The following is a 17,590-nucleotide window of genomic DNA, read 5'->3' as shown; positions in this document are numbered from 1 at the left end:
CATACTGCGCAACTATTGCCGGTTCGCTGCGGACACAGCCATCCCATTTTGCGGCATTTTTGAATTTGCACACAGAAGAACCAGATAACTAACTGAAACTATACTTGAATCAACATATTCCCGTTGCTACAACAACAATAACAAAATTTTGAAATATCAGATATTTTAAATAGTGAAGCTTTCCACATAGGAAAATAATAGAGATCCCTCGAAACTTTTATCATCCTTAAACAATTTCTTCTCAATTTATCATTTTTTTTTTGATAACGACCGTTCAGATGTTAAATAACAAAGTAAAAATATGGAGTAGCACCGGATCGCCCAGTCTATTCTCCCTTCACAATAATTTCATTCGGAATCCCTAATAGAAACATTTTTTTTAATTGTATATTTTGGAATATGGATTCTAAACATGAATATTAAATGGACTTTTTGCTCAACATGGTTGGGTGTGTGTATGTAAATACATACAAATGTGGGTGGACGTGTGTGTATGTTGTTATTGTATAATTATGGGCAGAGAAATGTAAATAAATTGCCTCAAAGGTTGTTGTTTTTGTTCTGGCAAAAGTAAAAAATGTCCAAGGATAGTAACACCAAATAGATTTATAATCTGCGATAGTAATTCTATGAAAATAGACGAAATCATAATATCGAAGAAAATGTGTTCACTGGTACCTTATTTCTTCTATTTGGAAAAAGAATATGAACTCATTTTGGTATCTCAGAAATAGAAAATGATTTCAGCATTTTAATTGTTTCATTTTTTCACACAAACATTTTAGTAGTGATGCACATCATTTTGTTAGGCGGTGTCAATGCATACAACAACAACACATAGCAGCAACAACAACAACATTGTTGTTAAATTGGAGACCACACCTAAACCTTAATGCGTGTTCTTATCGAACTGTTCTTGGGTATTATTCTGTGTGTTAATCACATTTGTAGTTTTTGTTTTTGTTGTTTTTTTTTCTGTTATACTCACCGCTTGTATGGCTTCCACGGAGTCCTTACTGTGCATCGTCCAGAACATGGCTATGATGAAGAGGAAGTTGTAAAACTCATAGGCTCCATGACCCCACATACCCATCATGGCATTCGATATGAATATAAAGTGGACAAAGGCAACCAACTGTAAATGAGAAAACATAGCGACGTTATTTTGGATGCGATGTTTGTAACGAACGACGATAATCAAATGAAGTGCAAACTATTTAAATGGTAATATTGTGCATATTAAACAAGCAGTTAGATAAATGTTGATGGCTGATGCCTCTGACTCTGCTCGCTGGGTGAGCATGGCATCGTTCTGAGCCAATATACGACAACATATGGAACTTCTACTACATCTAATATAAGTAAGTAAATAAATCTTTCTCCAGAAGCCATAGAAATGTTCAAACACCAGCAACACAACGTCTCTCTGGCATTCAAGATATCAAATGTTGGCAGCAGCAACGTCATTTGTGGCTGTGACAGTTGATGCCTTCATATACCCCAACAATTGATGTTTGTTAATATGCATTTCTCGCTCTCAGGTTATTACTATTGGTAGATATCAAAGTAACGATGAGCTGTAATATAAACAAAAATTGAAATCTAGTCATTAAACCCTCGTGTCTCATTATCGACGTCAGTTCGTATGGACGGATGTTTTCATTTACGCATACTCGTATATCCAAACAGGTTCCAATTTATTTATTTCCGCAGGAGTTACGAATTTTATAGTAGGATAACAAGAATTTTGACTTATAATACCTTTTTACGGTGGATATATTATTAATAAGGTTCCCCCATGCTAGAGGAGAGCGAATGCCTATGGGACAGATGAGTCGGCTAACCGAACATATGTCGACAATAGTTTGCTGACCGACCTAAATGTTTGCTGACGATTTGAAGGTGATCGTGAACTGTGCTGATTCTCCGTACTGGGATCGATCATCGTGAAGTTTGAGAAATCGGGTTGACGGGTAATGACGATTTTGGTTGATTACGAGATTTGTAAATGATCGGTTTCTATAATGATTGGGAGCGACGAAACTGGTTGATTCTACGATTTAGTGATGATCGGAAACCTGTTGATTGATGATTTCTCGGTTGAGACGAGATAATGGTGTTCGGGAAAGCGGTTAATGACGATCGGGTACGACAAATGTAATGTATATCTATTACAACTATAATTTCGTACAAGCTACTAGATACATGTATGAACGGGAAACTGATATTCCAGTCAGGGACAGAATACCGAAGTCTCTGCGTGGGACATACCTGCCGCCACATACCTGCTGGTCTAATACCCACATTTCCCAGCAAAGGCGACGGGACCAGATGATCATGATCAGCTTCGTCGCACGAACCCTAAAGATCCAAGCTAGAAAATTTATTCTTGAAGTCAGCTGGCTTGTAGGCGAGCATTAACGGAAAAATGTGGCTAGACCACCTGAGGCAATGCAATATTGATACATAATAAAGTATACTGTGGGCAACGGTTAAATCACTCCCGTATCCGAGAAAGTTGTAACTGTCAATTTCATCTGGCAATTTATAGAGGACACTGAGAGTGATAAGGCGAAGAGGAGCATGCTACGCCTCAGCCCGGTAGATGCCACCACAATTTACGATGAGCGATGTCGCAGATGTCAGATAAAAAGCGAAACTTTCCCAAAACTTGGAGCCCACTATGAATGAACCCGAGAAGTTTACAAGTGTCCTCAATATATTGAACCAGATGCTTGGAAAGTTGGCAGCGTGATCCCGCTACTGAAGCCCGGCAAGGATGCCAGCCAGCTGAGGCGTATTATATAAGCCGATATACATGTCGCCAGGAGTGAAGATTCTAAAGGCACTGCTTCTGATGATAAGTAGTTCACTAGTTGCCCAACGTCAGAAAGGACTTTGGAAAATGCATATTCTCACATATCAGCCGAGGACTGAATCTTTGGATAATCAACTATATGTGTGAAAGCCCGTCGTTTGTGGAGTAGTAAATAAAGTGAAACAGGGAATTCACATGAAGTCTCCAGTAATGGTTAACCCACACCTTTCCGAAATTCCTCACCCTTCAAACTGCATTATGCGCATGATTGATCTTGGCGTCATTCTGACGAATATAAAAATATCCTTCGCTAAATGCACTGACGGCTATGCGCATGGTTGCTAATTGTCCATGGTGTCCTGCTTCCGACCACAAACTAATGTTTAAATCGTCCGCGCAAACGACAGCTATTTGCGACAAGATTAGAAGTAAGAACCCAGCCCTACATTCGCAGACAAAGAAACCTTGTTGACCTCTTACAAAGCAATAGGCCGGTCTGAGGTTAGCTATGTGGCGCCAGTGTGATAGAGTTGTGCCAAAGGAACTATATGGAACTATACAGTTCACTTCGCAGTTCCAATGGCCCACATTTTTCCTTGAACAAACTGCGATGATGTCACTCATATGTTTTGGAACTAGTACAAGGAACTAGGAACTACATTACCCAACTCTACAGTGTGGTATGTAAACGTTAGCGCTACGCAGTGGAAGAATATACACACCTGCAAGAGGATGCTTCCTTAGGAAACCTGTGGACCATCTTCAACCAAAAAAATGTTGTCGATGCAGTACCTGCTTGGGTGTAACAGCCGCGAGCATCCCTGCCACAATCTAGTGGATAGGTATTCCTCCGCCCTGGCACTTCAGGAGAAGAGGTGCAAAGTTACAAGCCATAACCTCTAGATAAACGACCCTATCAGACAGGCTTGGATAGCATTCACAATCGGAGATCACCTCCATCCATCGCAGCAGAAGAACGCCAGGCAAACACGAGTGACGTTAGCGCACTTAAGATCCGGACGATGCAGCCGCCTTAACACATATCCTGCATACAGCTAAATCGCTGTAATCCGAATCACAAGGACTAACTTCGATGAATATTTCAAAACAATCCTAACTGTACTTGTGCTAAAATGTTGAACATTTGTGGGGAAGGTACCGGAGGATGTTGTCGGATATAGTCCATCGTTGGACTTGATTTAAGCTTGAGAAATTTACGATGTGCAAGGGTTGGACTATTGCAAAATATTAAAATCCGATCCAATTATCACACATTTTTGTAGGATTCGCTTTTAGCCAGAACGATGAACTGGTAAAGTTTTTTTTCATCGATTCGACCAAAATTTCGACCTTTGAAAAATTGTCTTTAAAATGCACCTTTGGCTCCATACAAATGACTATGAAAACAAAGATCGCTCGGTTTACACGGGTTAACGTTAACCGATCACCATAAAATTTAATATATAAGGTTTTCTGATCAAATGGGGAAAAAGTAGGGGTACGAGTTCCAAAAAAGCTCGTATCCATGTATCATGTGTGATTGATTCGATAAAAAAGCTCACGCAAAAAGTCATTTGAAAAATTTTCTATATGAGCTTTTTTGAAAAACTTTTGAAGTCATTATAAGCGACATTACCAAAATAGCATAACCTTTTGTTTCTCACTAAATTTATCGTCATATAATTACATATACATATATCATATATAATTTTAGTTCATATATCATATTAGTTAAAAGTGGTTTGTGCGAGACCTTTTTCAATATTTAAATGGAATAAAATTATTTATCATTTATCCGTACAACAGGAAATAATTTTTTGAACATTTTTATAGATGGGATTCTACCCGGTATTTACCCAAAACAGGTAAATACCCGATAAATTTCTTTTTTGGTTGTTTATTTGGGTACAGACAGAAGATCAAAAAGAATATCAGATAAACTGATCTGATATATCAAAAAGTTTGGATCATTTGGAAACACTCCACAAATATTTACCAAACATACATTTTCAAACTACAAACTTAAATTTTTAATTTATTTTTAAATAAAATTGAAATGTATACCCAATGTGAAGTATTCAAATGAAATTAATAATCCATTTAAATTAAATTGTTTATTTTTTAATAAATTAATTTGTCGACCTCCTGCCATGATACCCACCACGGATATTTATTATCAGATTCGTGTTCATAAAATTCAAATTTCATTCTATAAAAAACGTGCGTATTGAATTCATTTTCTCGGCCTTTTCAAACGTCAATGGGGCTGGTCATAAATGTTTATGAGTTTGTCGGCAGATGGTCCATCAGTGTTTGAATAACGTGTCCTTTCTCACACTTTGATTGAGGAGGGAGACATTACGGCATGAAAGCCGTCAAAAAGGAATCACAAAATTTATTAAAGAAATTCATGCAATAATCTTGAATTGTTAATATAAATTAAGTTATGACATACGCAACGGTTATGAGGAGGTAGTTTTTTTCCTTAAAAAGAACGGGAATAAATATTGGAAAACATTAGAAAATTGCCTTTTTGGGTTTCTTTCTTAGTAGCATATTTATATGAATATCAAACAACTTCAAGGTTGTAATGTAATGGAGTTACAAGAAGGCTCCAGTTTTTGAAGAATGGTTCATTCATTTTTGTTTTCAACCAAATAAAAATGTACTAATGCAAAAGGTTTTTTTTACTATAATTTGATCGATTCTTATAAAAACGAGAACACTAAAATTCGGAAACAATTTAATAAAAATGTCAACAGATAGATGATCCTACAAAAGACTCGAAAGCTTATTTTCACCTACTATAAAATATCTGAATTTTTTCACAAATTTTCAAGATTGCTTCCTTTAAAAATTAATAAGAACAAAACGGGGATTTGGGTGTTTTCCCTGGGGAAACACCTTCATTTAAAACTCCCATCCTTGGAAGACAATACTAATTTTACATTCATTCACTTACTCCTCCTAAAAGTGACCTAATAACCCTGACATGACAATTAAAATTCAACTAGACGCTAATGAATGTGTCAACAAATCCAAGAGGTGGTATATTCCACATTGTCCTTTTTATATAAAACGACGTATCATCAGTCACTTCTACTTGGTTTAAGTATCGGGGTCATGTAGGAGAGGAAATTAAAAACAACAATTGTAAACCATTTTAACTTTGTAATTTTCTATGCTGAATTCTTAATAATTAAATGCTTCCAAAATAGTATTGTCAATGTGGTTGTAACATAAGATGTATTGCCTCTCCTCCATGTGGGCTTACTATAAAACAGAACAAATATACTGGTGCTTCAAATAAGCTGTGAGAAATAAACGTCTGTCTAGTTATGGAATATCAAGGTAGTTGTCTGGCAGTTGTTTTTTCAAGCAATTGTGTTTTGTGTATATTAGAGTGGAGTAGTCAAATGTCCGTAATAAAACTGTATATGGTAAATGTCATCAACGAAACCATGAAGGACAAACTAAAAGGAGGCGTTGTTCCTGGGAAATAATAGATGGCTGCCCTAGGACAGGTTAAATTAGTCCAGTTGTCTACTTAGCTGGAATTTCAAATGATAAACGAAACTGAAACAAAGCAAAATAAACAACAACAGGATCTTATGGCACTGACCGTTGGCACACGCATTGCGCAATGGAATGTACGAACTCTTCGTGAAACATCGAGGCTTGCACAACTGGAACAACAAATTGTATCCGAAGTCTTGAGTATAAACTGCCCCATCCCTAGGACAGGTTACATTAGACCAGTTATCTACTTAGCTGGAATTTCAAATGATTAACAAAACTGAAGGAAAGAAAAATAAACAACAACAGGATCTTATGGCACTGACCTTGGCACACGCATTGCGCAATGAAATGTACGAACTCTTCGTGTAGCATCGAGGCTTGCACAACTGGAACAACAAATTGTATCCGAAGTCTTGGGTATAAGCGAAATGAGATGGAATAAAATCGACGATCTTACCACAGAAAACGAAAAAGAAAATGGAGGTGTAAGCGGAGTTGGAATCTTAATGTCGAAAAATGCTGAGGACATGGAAACCAATATCTGACCGTGTGATAATGGCTCGATTCAAGAGCAATGTTAGACACGTCACCATAGTACAGTGCTCTGTGCACACAGAAGATGCTGAAGACACTGTAAAAGATAATGAAATTCGGAGAGAACAAATCGAAGGTGTACCAAGCAGTAAATGATTATAATGATAGACTACTAAAAAATAGTGATGAACAAACTCAAAGATGGAGCAAACATTTCCAAGAAAATATCGTCAGAAACACCATTGAAAATAATGTACAATAGCAGTCCAAGAGAAAATACGTTGAATATACCCTGTAACCATCCCAGCTTAAAAGAAATAAAAGCGACTGTAGAACAACTGAAATGTAACAAATCAGCAGGGGATGATGGTTTACCGGCAGAAGCTCCACAGGTCGACGCCAGAACCGCGGCTGAGTTAAGCTGAAAACACATCCAACGTTTGAGTAAATTTTTGTATTATTTCTAGTAGAAGAATAAAGAAAAATTAAAACTTGGCAGCACTTTGTCTTTTATTCATTTACCAGAAATGGCACAAAACTTTACTCAAACGTTGGATGTGTTTTCAGCTTAACTTCGACCTTACATCAATAACATCAGCTTGGGAAGAAGAAAGACTGACTCCAACATGGAAGAAAGGATGATTGTAAAGTTACCCAAGAATAACGACTTGAAAAACTGTAACAACTGGAGAAGAATAACCCTGCTCAACACCATATACAAGATACTAGCAGTCATAATAAAAGAAAGATTTCAAAGGCAAGTTGAAAACATTCTGAGAGTTGAACAAGCTAGCTTCAGACCAAATAGAAGCTATGTAGACCAGACCAACACCCTACGCGTCATAATAGCACAATCTATAGAATGGCGCACTCCCCTGTCTCTACTGTTCATCGATTTCAAGGAAGTCTTCGACACCATCAGACGAACTGTCATATGGGAAGTATTGAGCAAAAAGGTAGTACCCCAGAAAATAATCCGAGCAATAAAAGCGATGTACGAGGATGCAGAACTCTCAGTTCTTTATAACGGGAACAGAACGTCGGTGTCATGGTTAAGTGTTCCATACGCCATTTTTGACTAAAAGTCTAAAAATCTACGCATTTTGACCCTTCTGTGTCCACCTAAAAATAAACAAGTAAAAAGTATCAGTCGGCTTTGCCGACAGAGATATACCCTCAGCCGGTGTGGATTGAAATATTTTTTTCCAAACTTAAAATTTTGGGCGTATGAACCGACAAAATATGGATAGGATTAAAGCTCAAAAGTTTGAGGGGATATCGATAGATGGGGTTTTTTATCACACTAGCCCACGAAAAACATAATATCGCTGTAAACAGGGCCACTAGGAAAACCTTCGGTAAAAATTCCCAAAGGATCCTCGAACAGACCCTTAACCACACACAAATGTTGCACATTTGTGTGGGTGGCACCACAAGGACTGTACAGATAGGGCCCAAATTTGAACTTAAACTAAGTTTCGACAATATTTAAAGACCAGAAGGAGTGGACCTATAAGCACCGACTTAGAATTTCATCTTATATTCGAAGAAATATTACAATATCCAAAGTGTGGACGAACGCAGTATTCGAGCTCTCCAGCCACTACATATGGTGCCATAGGGTTTTTTTTACAACTTTCGAGCTGTTTTCTCAAAAATTACTGTCGTAATTGAGGCAGCGAATGCAAGTTGCTTCAACAAAAAACAAAGTGATTTGAGGGCAGGCCTTAAAGTAAAAATTGTGTGTGGGAGGTACCCGAAGAAGTGGACAAACATAGTCCATATTCGAATCTGATATATATCTGGTAGATATATTAGGATGTGTAAAGTATCGATCACTCCCATCAAGAGTTATTGTGCGCACAATTTTTCCGAACAGTTTTGAACTTTTGTGGGGGATGTACCTGAAGGAGTGGACCGATATGGCCTATCTTCGAACTTAAACTAAGTTTGTACAAAATATTACGAAGGCCACCGTTTGGACCGAATCGGCAGATTCGTTCGAGAGTTATCTAGCGCTCTAACCACTACAGACGGTATCATAGGGGTTTTTTGAACCTTTCAGGCTATTTTCTCAGGAAGTATGGACTTGCCCCTGATGAAACTTATACCGTCGTATAGGGGGCAGTAAAGTTGCTACAACAAAAATCAAAGCGATTCGAGAGCAGGTCCTAAAGTGAACTTATCCGAAATTTTGTGTGGGAGGTACCCGAAAGAGTGGACCGATTGAGTCCATATTGGAACCTCTTCTAAGTCTGGTAGAAATTTCACGATGTGCAAAGTATGGACCAAATCGGTCACTTCCTTCAAGAGTTATCGTGCGCACAAATTTTCCGAACATTTCCGAACTTTTGTGGGGGGGGGGGTACCGGAAGGAGTGGACCGATATAACCCATCTTCGAACTTAAACTAAGTTTGGACAAAATATTACGAAAGCCAAATTTTGGACCCAATCGGTTGATCCGTTCGAGAGTTATCGTGCTCTCCAGCCAGCCAGACAAACAGACAGGGGGAGGACACGGCTAAATCAACTCCAAATTGTCTGAAACACATTTCGTCCAAACATACTTGGGGTCTAAAATCATTATTTCGATGAGGCACATTTTGCCCGTATGAAAGTGTATTTACCCTCGTTAGCATAAATTCTGAGGTTATAAAAAATCCCCTTTTGGTCCACCTAAAAAATTTATATAGTTTTAATTCATTTAAATGTGATTTTCTACTGAACGATTGTGACCTATATAATAATTTTGTATTGTATTTTGAACAAAAAGGTTCACTATAAAAAAAAAAATTATCCCTGGGACAACGAACGAATAACAAGTCACATGTTATGAGGGTGTTCAGAAATTCTGCTGAAACTTTAAATCAATGCGACAACAATCTAAATCAAACCATTCTAACTTGACTATTTTGAAAATAAAAAAAAAACTAATCGATAATACTGTTCCACTCTATTAAACAAAGATTTACTAAAAAAACGGCAATCTTAGTCTAATGCACTGTTACAGAAACATCAAAAGAATATTTTAATATTTTTACTAAAAACAAAAAGAAAATATAAGGTTCATTGAATGATTGTAATATTGAAGTGAAATAGTGTGTAATTGTAAAACAATCCAGTGTAATATTCGGCGAGGGGCTATGCAATCATTTCTGATAAGAATTTTCCCCTGAATAACAAAAATTATCATCACATGCGCTTGTGTTGTGTCTTAACATGTACACATTTATGAACAATTGGAGACAGTAACGTATTTATATGGTGTACTGGCCCCCCTCTTAGCCCCCCCTCAAATACAAATTCCCATACATGTATTGTGATGTACAATGCATTTTAGTGTTTTACAATGAGATCACATAGTCATTCATTGTAATAGGGATGACAATAGTGCATTTATTTTATTTTGACAAAAGTTTGTTTTTTCAGAAATGTGTCAATGTAAACAAAAAAATTTTAGTTTTAGAACTTCATCAAAGCTGATGGGTTGAATGTGGTGTCTTTCGTTTAAATTCTTTTGAATTATATGTTCAATCCGATGGCAACTTTAAATTTATAAAAATTTAAAAACGGTTTTTATGTTCAATATCGATCTACAATATACAAAATAAATTAAAAAAATATTTGCGATTTAAGTGAACTCGAATTGACTATTTTATTTGTAATGTTGTTATGACAGTTTGTAAACTCGGTATGCATTAAAGGAATATTCGACAAAGTTATAATATGGCTTCAAACACAATAGTATTGGTCATATAAACATGTTATTCTAAAACAGTTGTATAAGAAACCAGTTTCATATAAAATTAATTTCACGTATGAAACACACTTATGTATATTAAAAAAATGTTAATAACTTAGCTTCTTAATATTTGATAAGTCTGCTAAATTCAGAATCAACTGGTTTGATTTCTCAGATAAAAAATATTGTGGCTGTGTTCAAATATTAAATATTCCTTGAAGTTCACATCTTTTTATCTGACCTCATATGTGTCTTAATACTCACGTATCTTATCTATTTCTACCATACGCATTTCAAACTTGTCTGTCCATACTTGGCTTTATATAAACAATTTATAAAAATAAACCTACGCTTCAAAAAACATTTTGATTTATCAAGGTTATTAGCTATCAAAAAAAAAAACAAACTATTCCTAAAATTTATTAATCAAAAATCACAAACAAACAGAATTAGGGAAAACGTATTATATTTACTAATATTATTATCACATTCCTGAAAATTAGTTAGGTTTTTTTTTTCAAGTAATAAAAATGCTTTGATTCTTAAAACACACTTCTCAAAAACGAAATCTGTTTTGATGGACAACAATTATTGGTACATTTGAAAATAAAGCACCAATTACGAATACAAATTATAAAAGACAGTTAAAAGAGTGCAGGTCCATGATGCTTCATTACATAATTAACAAATGGCTCTAAATCCTACGGTCTACGATATCCACCTAAAATAACTGATTGCCTCGATAACTATCGAAGGAATAACTCCCTTCAGTCCAAGACTTTTGGGCTTTAATCCAAATAAAATTTATTAGCAAAACGTTTGAATTTATTTGGAACGTCCCCAATTATTAAGATAAATACTCCAAAAGTTGTTATATTTTATCAAAAGACCTCACTATTCTGAAAACACCCTAATAGTTTACAAGTACCAAAAGCACAAAAATAAGAACAGAAGTAAATTTCTACCGAATTTTATTTTCCTATGGAATTTTTTGCCTTGTATCCCACATTGGCATCCCTATTAATATTAATTTGTTCATAGATTACACATTGGTGAACACAGTTGTTACACGCAATTAAAAGAAGCGAATGACCCCAAAAGTGAAAATCAGGTTGCATTCGAAACATTTAAACGTGGGGGTCGTTTTTTGTTGTTTGGTATTAACAATTCATTCGGCTGGGGATTTCGTTAATCGTGAAATACAAATCGGCTACAAAACGATAAACAAAAACACACAGGTTTTGTCAATTTTTGCCAAATTGAGGAAAACAACAACAGCAGCAGCATGTCAAGTTTAAATGGCATCATCTATTTTAGGGGCGTATAGGAAAGAGGTCTTAATGCCAGCCTGCTGCCTGTCACCAGGGGATAAACATCATGGCATTTTTTGGTGTTCTGTACTCGTTCGGTTTTTTTTAATTTTAGCAACAAGTCAATGCATTGTAATGATCTTTGTTTTTGTGAAATAGAGCGCACAAGGAAAACATAAAAAGAAAAAATAATGTGATACTTGCTCTGCCTTATAAGTTGGCGGGATTTTTTGTAATCAGAAATAATCTTCTGAATTTATGGCATATTTGGGTTTTGTTTCTGCCCTCTTTTCGCGGAAATTTATTAGGGACCATCCACGTACTATGATCATGCTTTAGTAATTAATTTTTAATTTAGAACGTCTTGTGTGCTGCATAAACCGACATCAAGCTTCTAGATGTTTACTTACATCGAACCCGACCAACCAACCCATCATAACCTTTGCAATTGTATAAGACTCGTCAGGCATATAACTCACAGTTCACAGAGGTTCAATATTCTTTCTTACGAAGATATTTCAATCACATTTTTTTACAAGGACGTATGCACAATGCCAACAAATTGAAACTTTCATCTATGGAGAAATCGAATACCGGCTACACAACCAAAATCCTTTTTCCCCCAAAGTTATGTATTTTTGTGGATTTTTTGGGACATACGAATACCGACAAAAATTTCGATTTGGATTACAGATCAAAAGTGTTGCGGAGGAAATACCTGAAGGAATGGACCGACATAGTCCATTTTGAAGTAGACATTTCAGTATACAGCTTTTGGACCATTATACCAGGAAGCATGGACTTGAACACGAATAACAAAATATCGCTGTGAAGAGGCCACAAGGAGACCTTTGGGAAAAAAAATTCGAAAAGATCCTCGCACATACCTTAAACTCCACTTAAGCAAGTAAAACAGTATCAGTCAACTGTGCAGATCGAGATATACCATCAGCCTCGGACCTAAAGAAAATAAGCAAAACAATTCTTCTGATGTCTATAGGGGTTTTTTGAGTTTTTGGGCCAATTTCTCAGGAAGTATGGATTTGCCCCCGAAAAGAAATTATACCGTTTTAAGTAGGGCTGCATACAAAACGTGCTGTCAAAAATTTAGAAACCTGGGATCGAGTCCTTAAACTGCACTCTTTCTAAATTTTACGTGGGAAGTACCCGAAAGAGTGGTCCGATTTAGTCGATATTCGGACATAATTCGAGGTTGTAGGAAATAATAAGGTGTACAACGTTTGGACCAAATCGGTTTCTCCCTTCGAGTGTTATTTTATGTACTACCCAATTTAGTTGGTACCGGCAGTTTTTTTGGAGATTTTGGCCCATTATCGTCGTAACGGGACCCGCAAGAAAAACTTTTTGGAAACAAGTAAGAACGGTGTTAAGTTCGGCCGTACCACAAGTTGTATTGAAGTAAAATGGAATAATTAGTTTCCTTTCGTGTATGAAGAAGACTTAATACTAAATTTCAGTAATTTCGGTAAAACAATCTGAGGCACCGTTCTATGGGGGCTATTTCAAAACGTCGATCTATACCGACAAATTTCTTACGGGAAGTTTTTACACTCAAAGAAGAGTAAATACCAAATTTCCTATATTTCGTTATAAGAGTGTGGCTAAAACTTAAAAAATACCGAAAATCAAGAACTACGCTTCTATGGGGATATAGGAAGACGTGGACCTATACTGATAATACTCTTCTGGAATATTTTATAACTCTTTTAAGACTAAATAACGAATTTCAGCCATTTCGGTGGGATATTGACATCACAATCTTCAGTATTACGAAAATCTTGAGGTACCGTTCTAAGGGGGCTATATCGAAACGTGGACCTATACCGATGAATTTTAGTCGGAAATGGGGCAATATGAAAGCGTGGACCTGTACTGTTCTAGCGAACAGTTTTATATCACATTGAAGACTAAATATCTAATTTCAGCCATTTTGGTGGAATATTGAAGCCACAACCTTCAAAATACGGAAAATCGGGAGGTACCGTTCTATGGGGGCTATATGAAGACACGGACCGATACCGACAAAGTTCTGGGGGAACGTTTTATACCACCAACGTAGACTAAATACCAAATTTCAGCCATTTCGGTGTGATAATGAAGCTAAAACCTTCAAAATACCGAAAATCGGGGGGTACTGTTCTATGGGGCCTATATGAAGGCGTGGACCGAGACGGACAAGATTCTGGGGGAAAGTTTTATATCCCTAAAGAAGAATACGTACCAAATTTCAGCCATTTTGGTAGGATAATGAAGCTAAAACCTTAAAAATACCGAAAATCGGGAGGTACCGTTCTATGGGGGCTATATCAAAACGTGGACCTATATATTCCATTATTAATACCAACCATCCTGCAAGTAATAAAAACTTCTGTAACAAATTTTGACTTTCTATCTTTAAAATTGCGAGCTGTATCTTCATTTCAACAGACGGACGGACAGAGGGATATGGTTAAATCGACATAGAAATTTATGCCCATCAATAATATATATACTTTATAGGGTCTCCGACGAATATTTCGATGTGTTACAAACGGAATGACAAATTTAATTTTACCTTCCATATGGTGGAGGGTATAACAACTCCAAAACGATCCGAGATGAGCTGTTAAGCTGTACATTTCCCAAATTTGTGTTGTGTTGTTGTACTCGAAAGACGGGACCGATATTGTTCATATTTCTTACCCTCAACATGACTATATGAAATAATACGATATACAAAGTTTAGACCAATCAGAAACTACCTGTGAGATTTATCTTGTGGCTATGTTCTTTTAGCTGGTTCCCTCAAGATTTTTTGGAGCTTTTTGGCCATTATCTAAGAAAGTATGGCCGTGGAAAGGGGGGCGCAAGGACAATCGGCTGAAAGCCCGATCCGAGGAGAGATCTTAAACTTCGCTTTTTTCGAATTTTGGGGGGAGGTATCCGAAGTAATGGACCTATAATACCATATGCAAAATTATGACCAATTCGGTTACTTCGTTCGAGAGTTATCGTGCACACCATTTTAGAGAAAAATTTGGAACTTTTATGGGGAAGTACCGGAAGTAGTGGACCGATATGGCCCATCTTAGAATTTAAACTAAGTTTGGACAAAGTATTACTAATGGACCCGGTCGTTTGCTTCGTTTAAGAGTTATCGTGCGCACCAGACAGCATTGCTCTATCGACTCCAAATTGTCTGAAATATACTTCGTCCCAACATATTTGGAGTCTAAACCATTATTTCGATGAGGCACATACATTTTTGGTCATATTTATTCTAAAGACTTCGGATATAATAAAAAATGTCTACACCAATTTTGAACAAAATCTTTCCATATGCAAAGTTTGAACCAAATTGGTTGGTCCGTTTATGAGATATTTTTAAACTTGTGATAGGGAATGTACCGAAAGGAGTGCACCAATAAGCACCATCTTCGAACTTTATCTAAGACTCGCAGAAATATTACAATATGCAAAGTTTGGAACAACGCAGTATGGGTTTCAAAATTTGTCGTGCCTCCGAAAAAAAAAAATTGTACCATCGTAAAAGCAGCCCCAATAACAACCTGTTGCAAAAAAATCGAAACGATTCGAGAGCAAGTCTTAAACTGCACTTTTCTGAAGAGGTGAATACTGAATATGGACTATATTCGAACATGATCTATGTCTGGTAGAAATATTACGATTCACAAAGAAATATTACGATTCAAATCGATAACTCACTTCGAGAGTTATCGTGTGTATCATTTTTGCGGAAAAATTTTGAACTATTGTAGGAAGGTGTCAGAGAGAGTGGACTGATATGGTCAATCTTCGAACTTGTTCTAAGTTTTGAAGAAATACGAAGGTTAGGTTATCATATCGATTGATCCGTTCGAGAGTTATCATACGCCGCAGGCAGACAGAAGGACTGACATGACTAAACTGACTCCAGATTGCCTGAAATGGATTTCTTCCAAACATACTTGGGGTCTAAAGCTATTAGTTGTATGAAAGTGTATTTGCCCTCATTAGCCTAATAATAAGCTAAAATCACGAAAATATTCTGGGTAACAAAAAACATTTTAAGACTTACTATTACTTTTGGAACCAAATTTCCAATATTCCAATATGGTGCAATATTGCACCAATATTTCCAATAATCTAGTCGTATCTTTGTTCGACACATGAAAGGAAGGTAAATATGCACGCAATCTGGAAAGAAAAATCCCCGCCGAATTTCTCTCATCCTAAAACAGAGTTCTATTTTAATCCCAATATCCAAGACAGCAATATTGTACGAAATTTACTATTCATTGAGGAATATTCGTGATTATCCGTCCGATTGCCTAGATAAAAAGTCACATCAATCATTCACCTGTTGCCCCACAAAATATCTCCAAAATAGATAAAACAATTATTTACCAATAATTTGAACAAAAGCCGCAAGAACAAAAACACAAATACATAAAGAAAGTTATAAGTAATTAAATTTACCTTTACGCGCACAAAGGCAGATCCCATTAATTCACTTATATCTGTCATATTGTTGCTGTTTTATTTTTGTTACTGTTGTTGTTGTTGTATGTATAAGCTTGCTTCAAGCTCTGATAAAACACCAAATTCTAGTAAACACCCAGAAAAGATGATAACAAAACAAACTCGATGATGATGATAGAATATCTCAATAATGAGTTACTATTCTTGTTGTTGTTACGATGTTATTATTCCCCTTTTGTATTTTTGTAGTTTGAATCATGAATCTCAATTTGTACGTGTGCTTGATTGATTAAGGTTTGTTCGTTCGTTTTACCAGCTTTAGTTGTTGTTGCTGTCCTTTTTTGTTTATATTATTTGATTTGATTTCATGAATTTCGCATTCTCACACACTCTTTACTTTTCACTTTACTATTATTAATATTAAATAACAGATTTCTTGTTTTAAATTTAAATAAAAAAATAATTCTAGCTGTCGAGTAAAAAATTAGCGCGTAAACCCACCGGCCGACAGACGGGGAACAATGAACGCAAAACAATTAAAAGAATGTCTTCGTTTCGAAAAAAAACAACAACAACAGAAATTGCAAAATATTTTTGTACTTTATTTCTTTTTTTTTAATTTAAATGCACAATAAACGATATCCGCACACGAAATACAACGAACCACTATCCGGCAACGGTTGAACACAACAGAATCAACTTAGCAGCAAAGCAAGCAACTTGTTGGATTCAGCGTGACCGTTGTGCCACTAAAGTATCAATTTTGATACTTTTTTTCGGCATTGATACTTTTGTGCCACTTTTTTATATTGATACCAAATGTGCCACTTTTTGATATTTTGTGCCACTTTTTCATACCTTGTGCCACCTTTTTTAAACTACATACATTGTATGTATGATCGTATTGACTGACAGAGTGGGCTTGATCCTTTTGGCTAAGATTGTGATAACCGCATTCATTGATGCTTGACGGGTTCTTAGTTAAATAACAATGAGACGTAGGTTGTCTCTAATTGTGTGTTGTTGTATACACTATACACTTTTTTTTAGACTATACACTTATACATTATCCCAATTTTTTTGACATATATTGTATGAAAACAACAATTTAAATCGTTTGGATTTGCTAAATCCTGCATAGATAGCCAAATCCAGCATCTGATGGATTTGAAAATGCAAAGTAA

The 17,590-nt window shown here is 36.1% G+C and overlaps 1 protein-coding gene across 1 annotated transcript in view; it reads right to left on the bottom strand.

Annotated features, from left to right (window-relative positions):
* Window positions 1–17,157, bottom strand: part of LOC141399428 (type-1 angiotensin II receptor-associated protein) — a 35,115-nt gene extending 17,958 nt beyond the window's left edge. The window contains exons 1-2 of the mRNA XM_073978134.1: window positions 16,404–17,157; window positions 989–1,135 (exon numbers count right to left, since the gene is read on the bottom strand). Coding sequence (XP_073834235.1) covers window positions 989–1,135; window positions 16,404–16,451 — 195 coding nt within the window. The 5' untranslated portion in view covers window positions 16,452–17,157. The remainder of the gene's footprint in view (window positions 1–988; window positions 1,136–16,403) is intronic.
* Window positions 17,158–17,590: the final 433 nt, after the last annotated feature.

This window comes from Musca autumnalis, unplaced genomic scaffold (assembly GCF_047663935.1).
Source record: "Musca autumnalis isolate F117 unplaced genomic scaffold, ASM4766393v1 scaffold_3, whole genome shotgun sequence".
Lineage (NCBI taxonomy): Eukaryota > Metazoa > Arthropoda > Insecta > Diptera > Muscidae > Musca > Musca autumnalis.
This window is presented reverse-complemented; position numbering and strand designations above follow the sequence as displayed.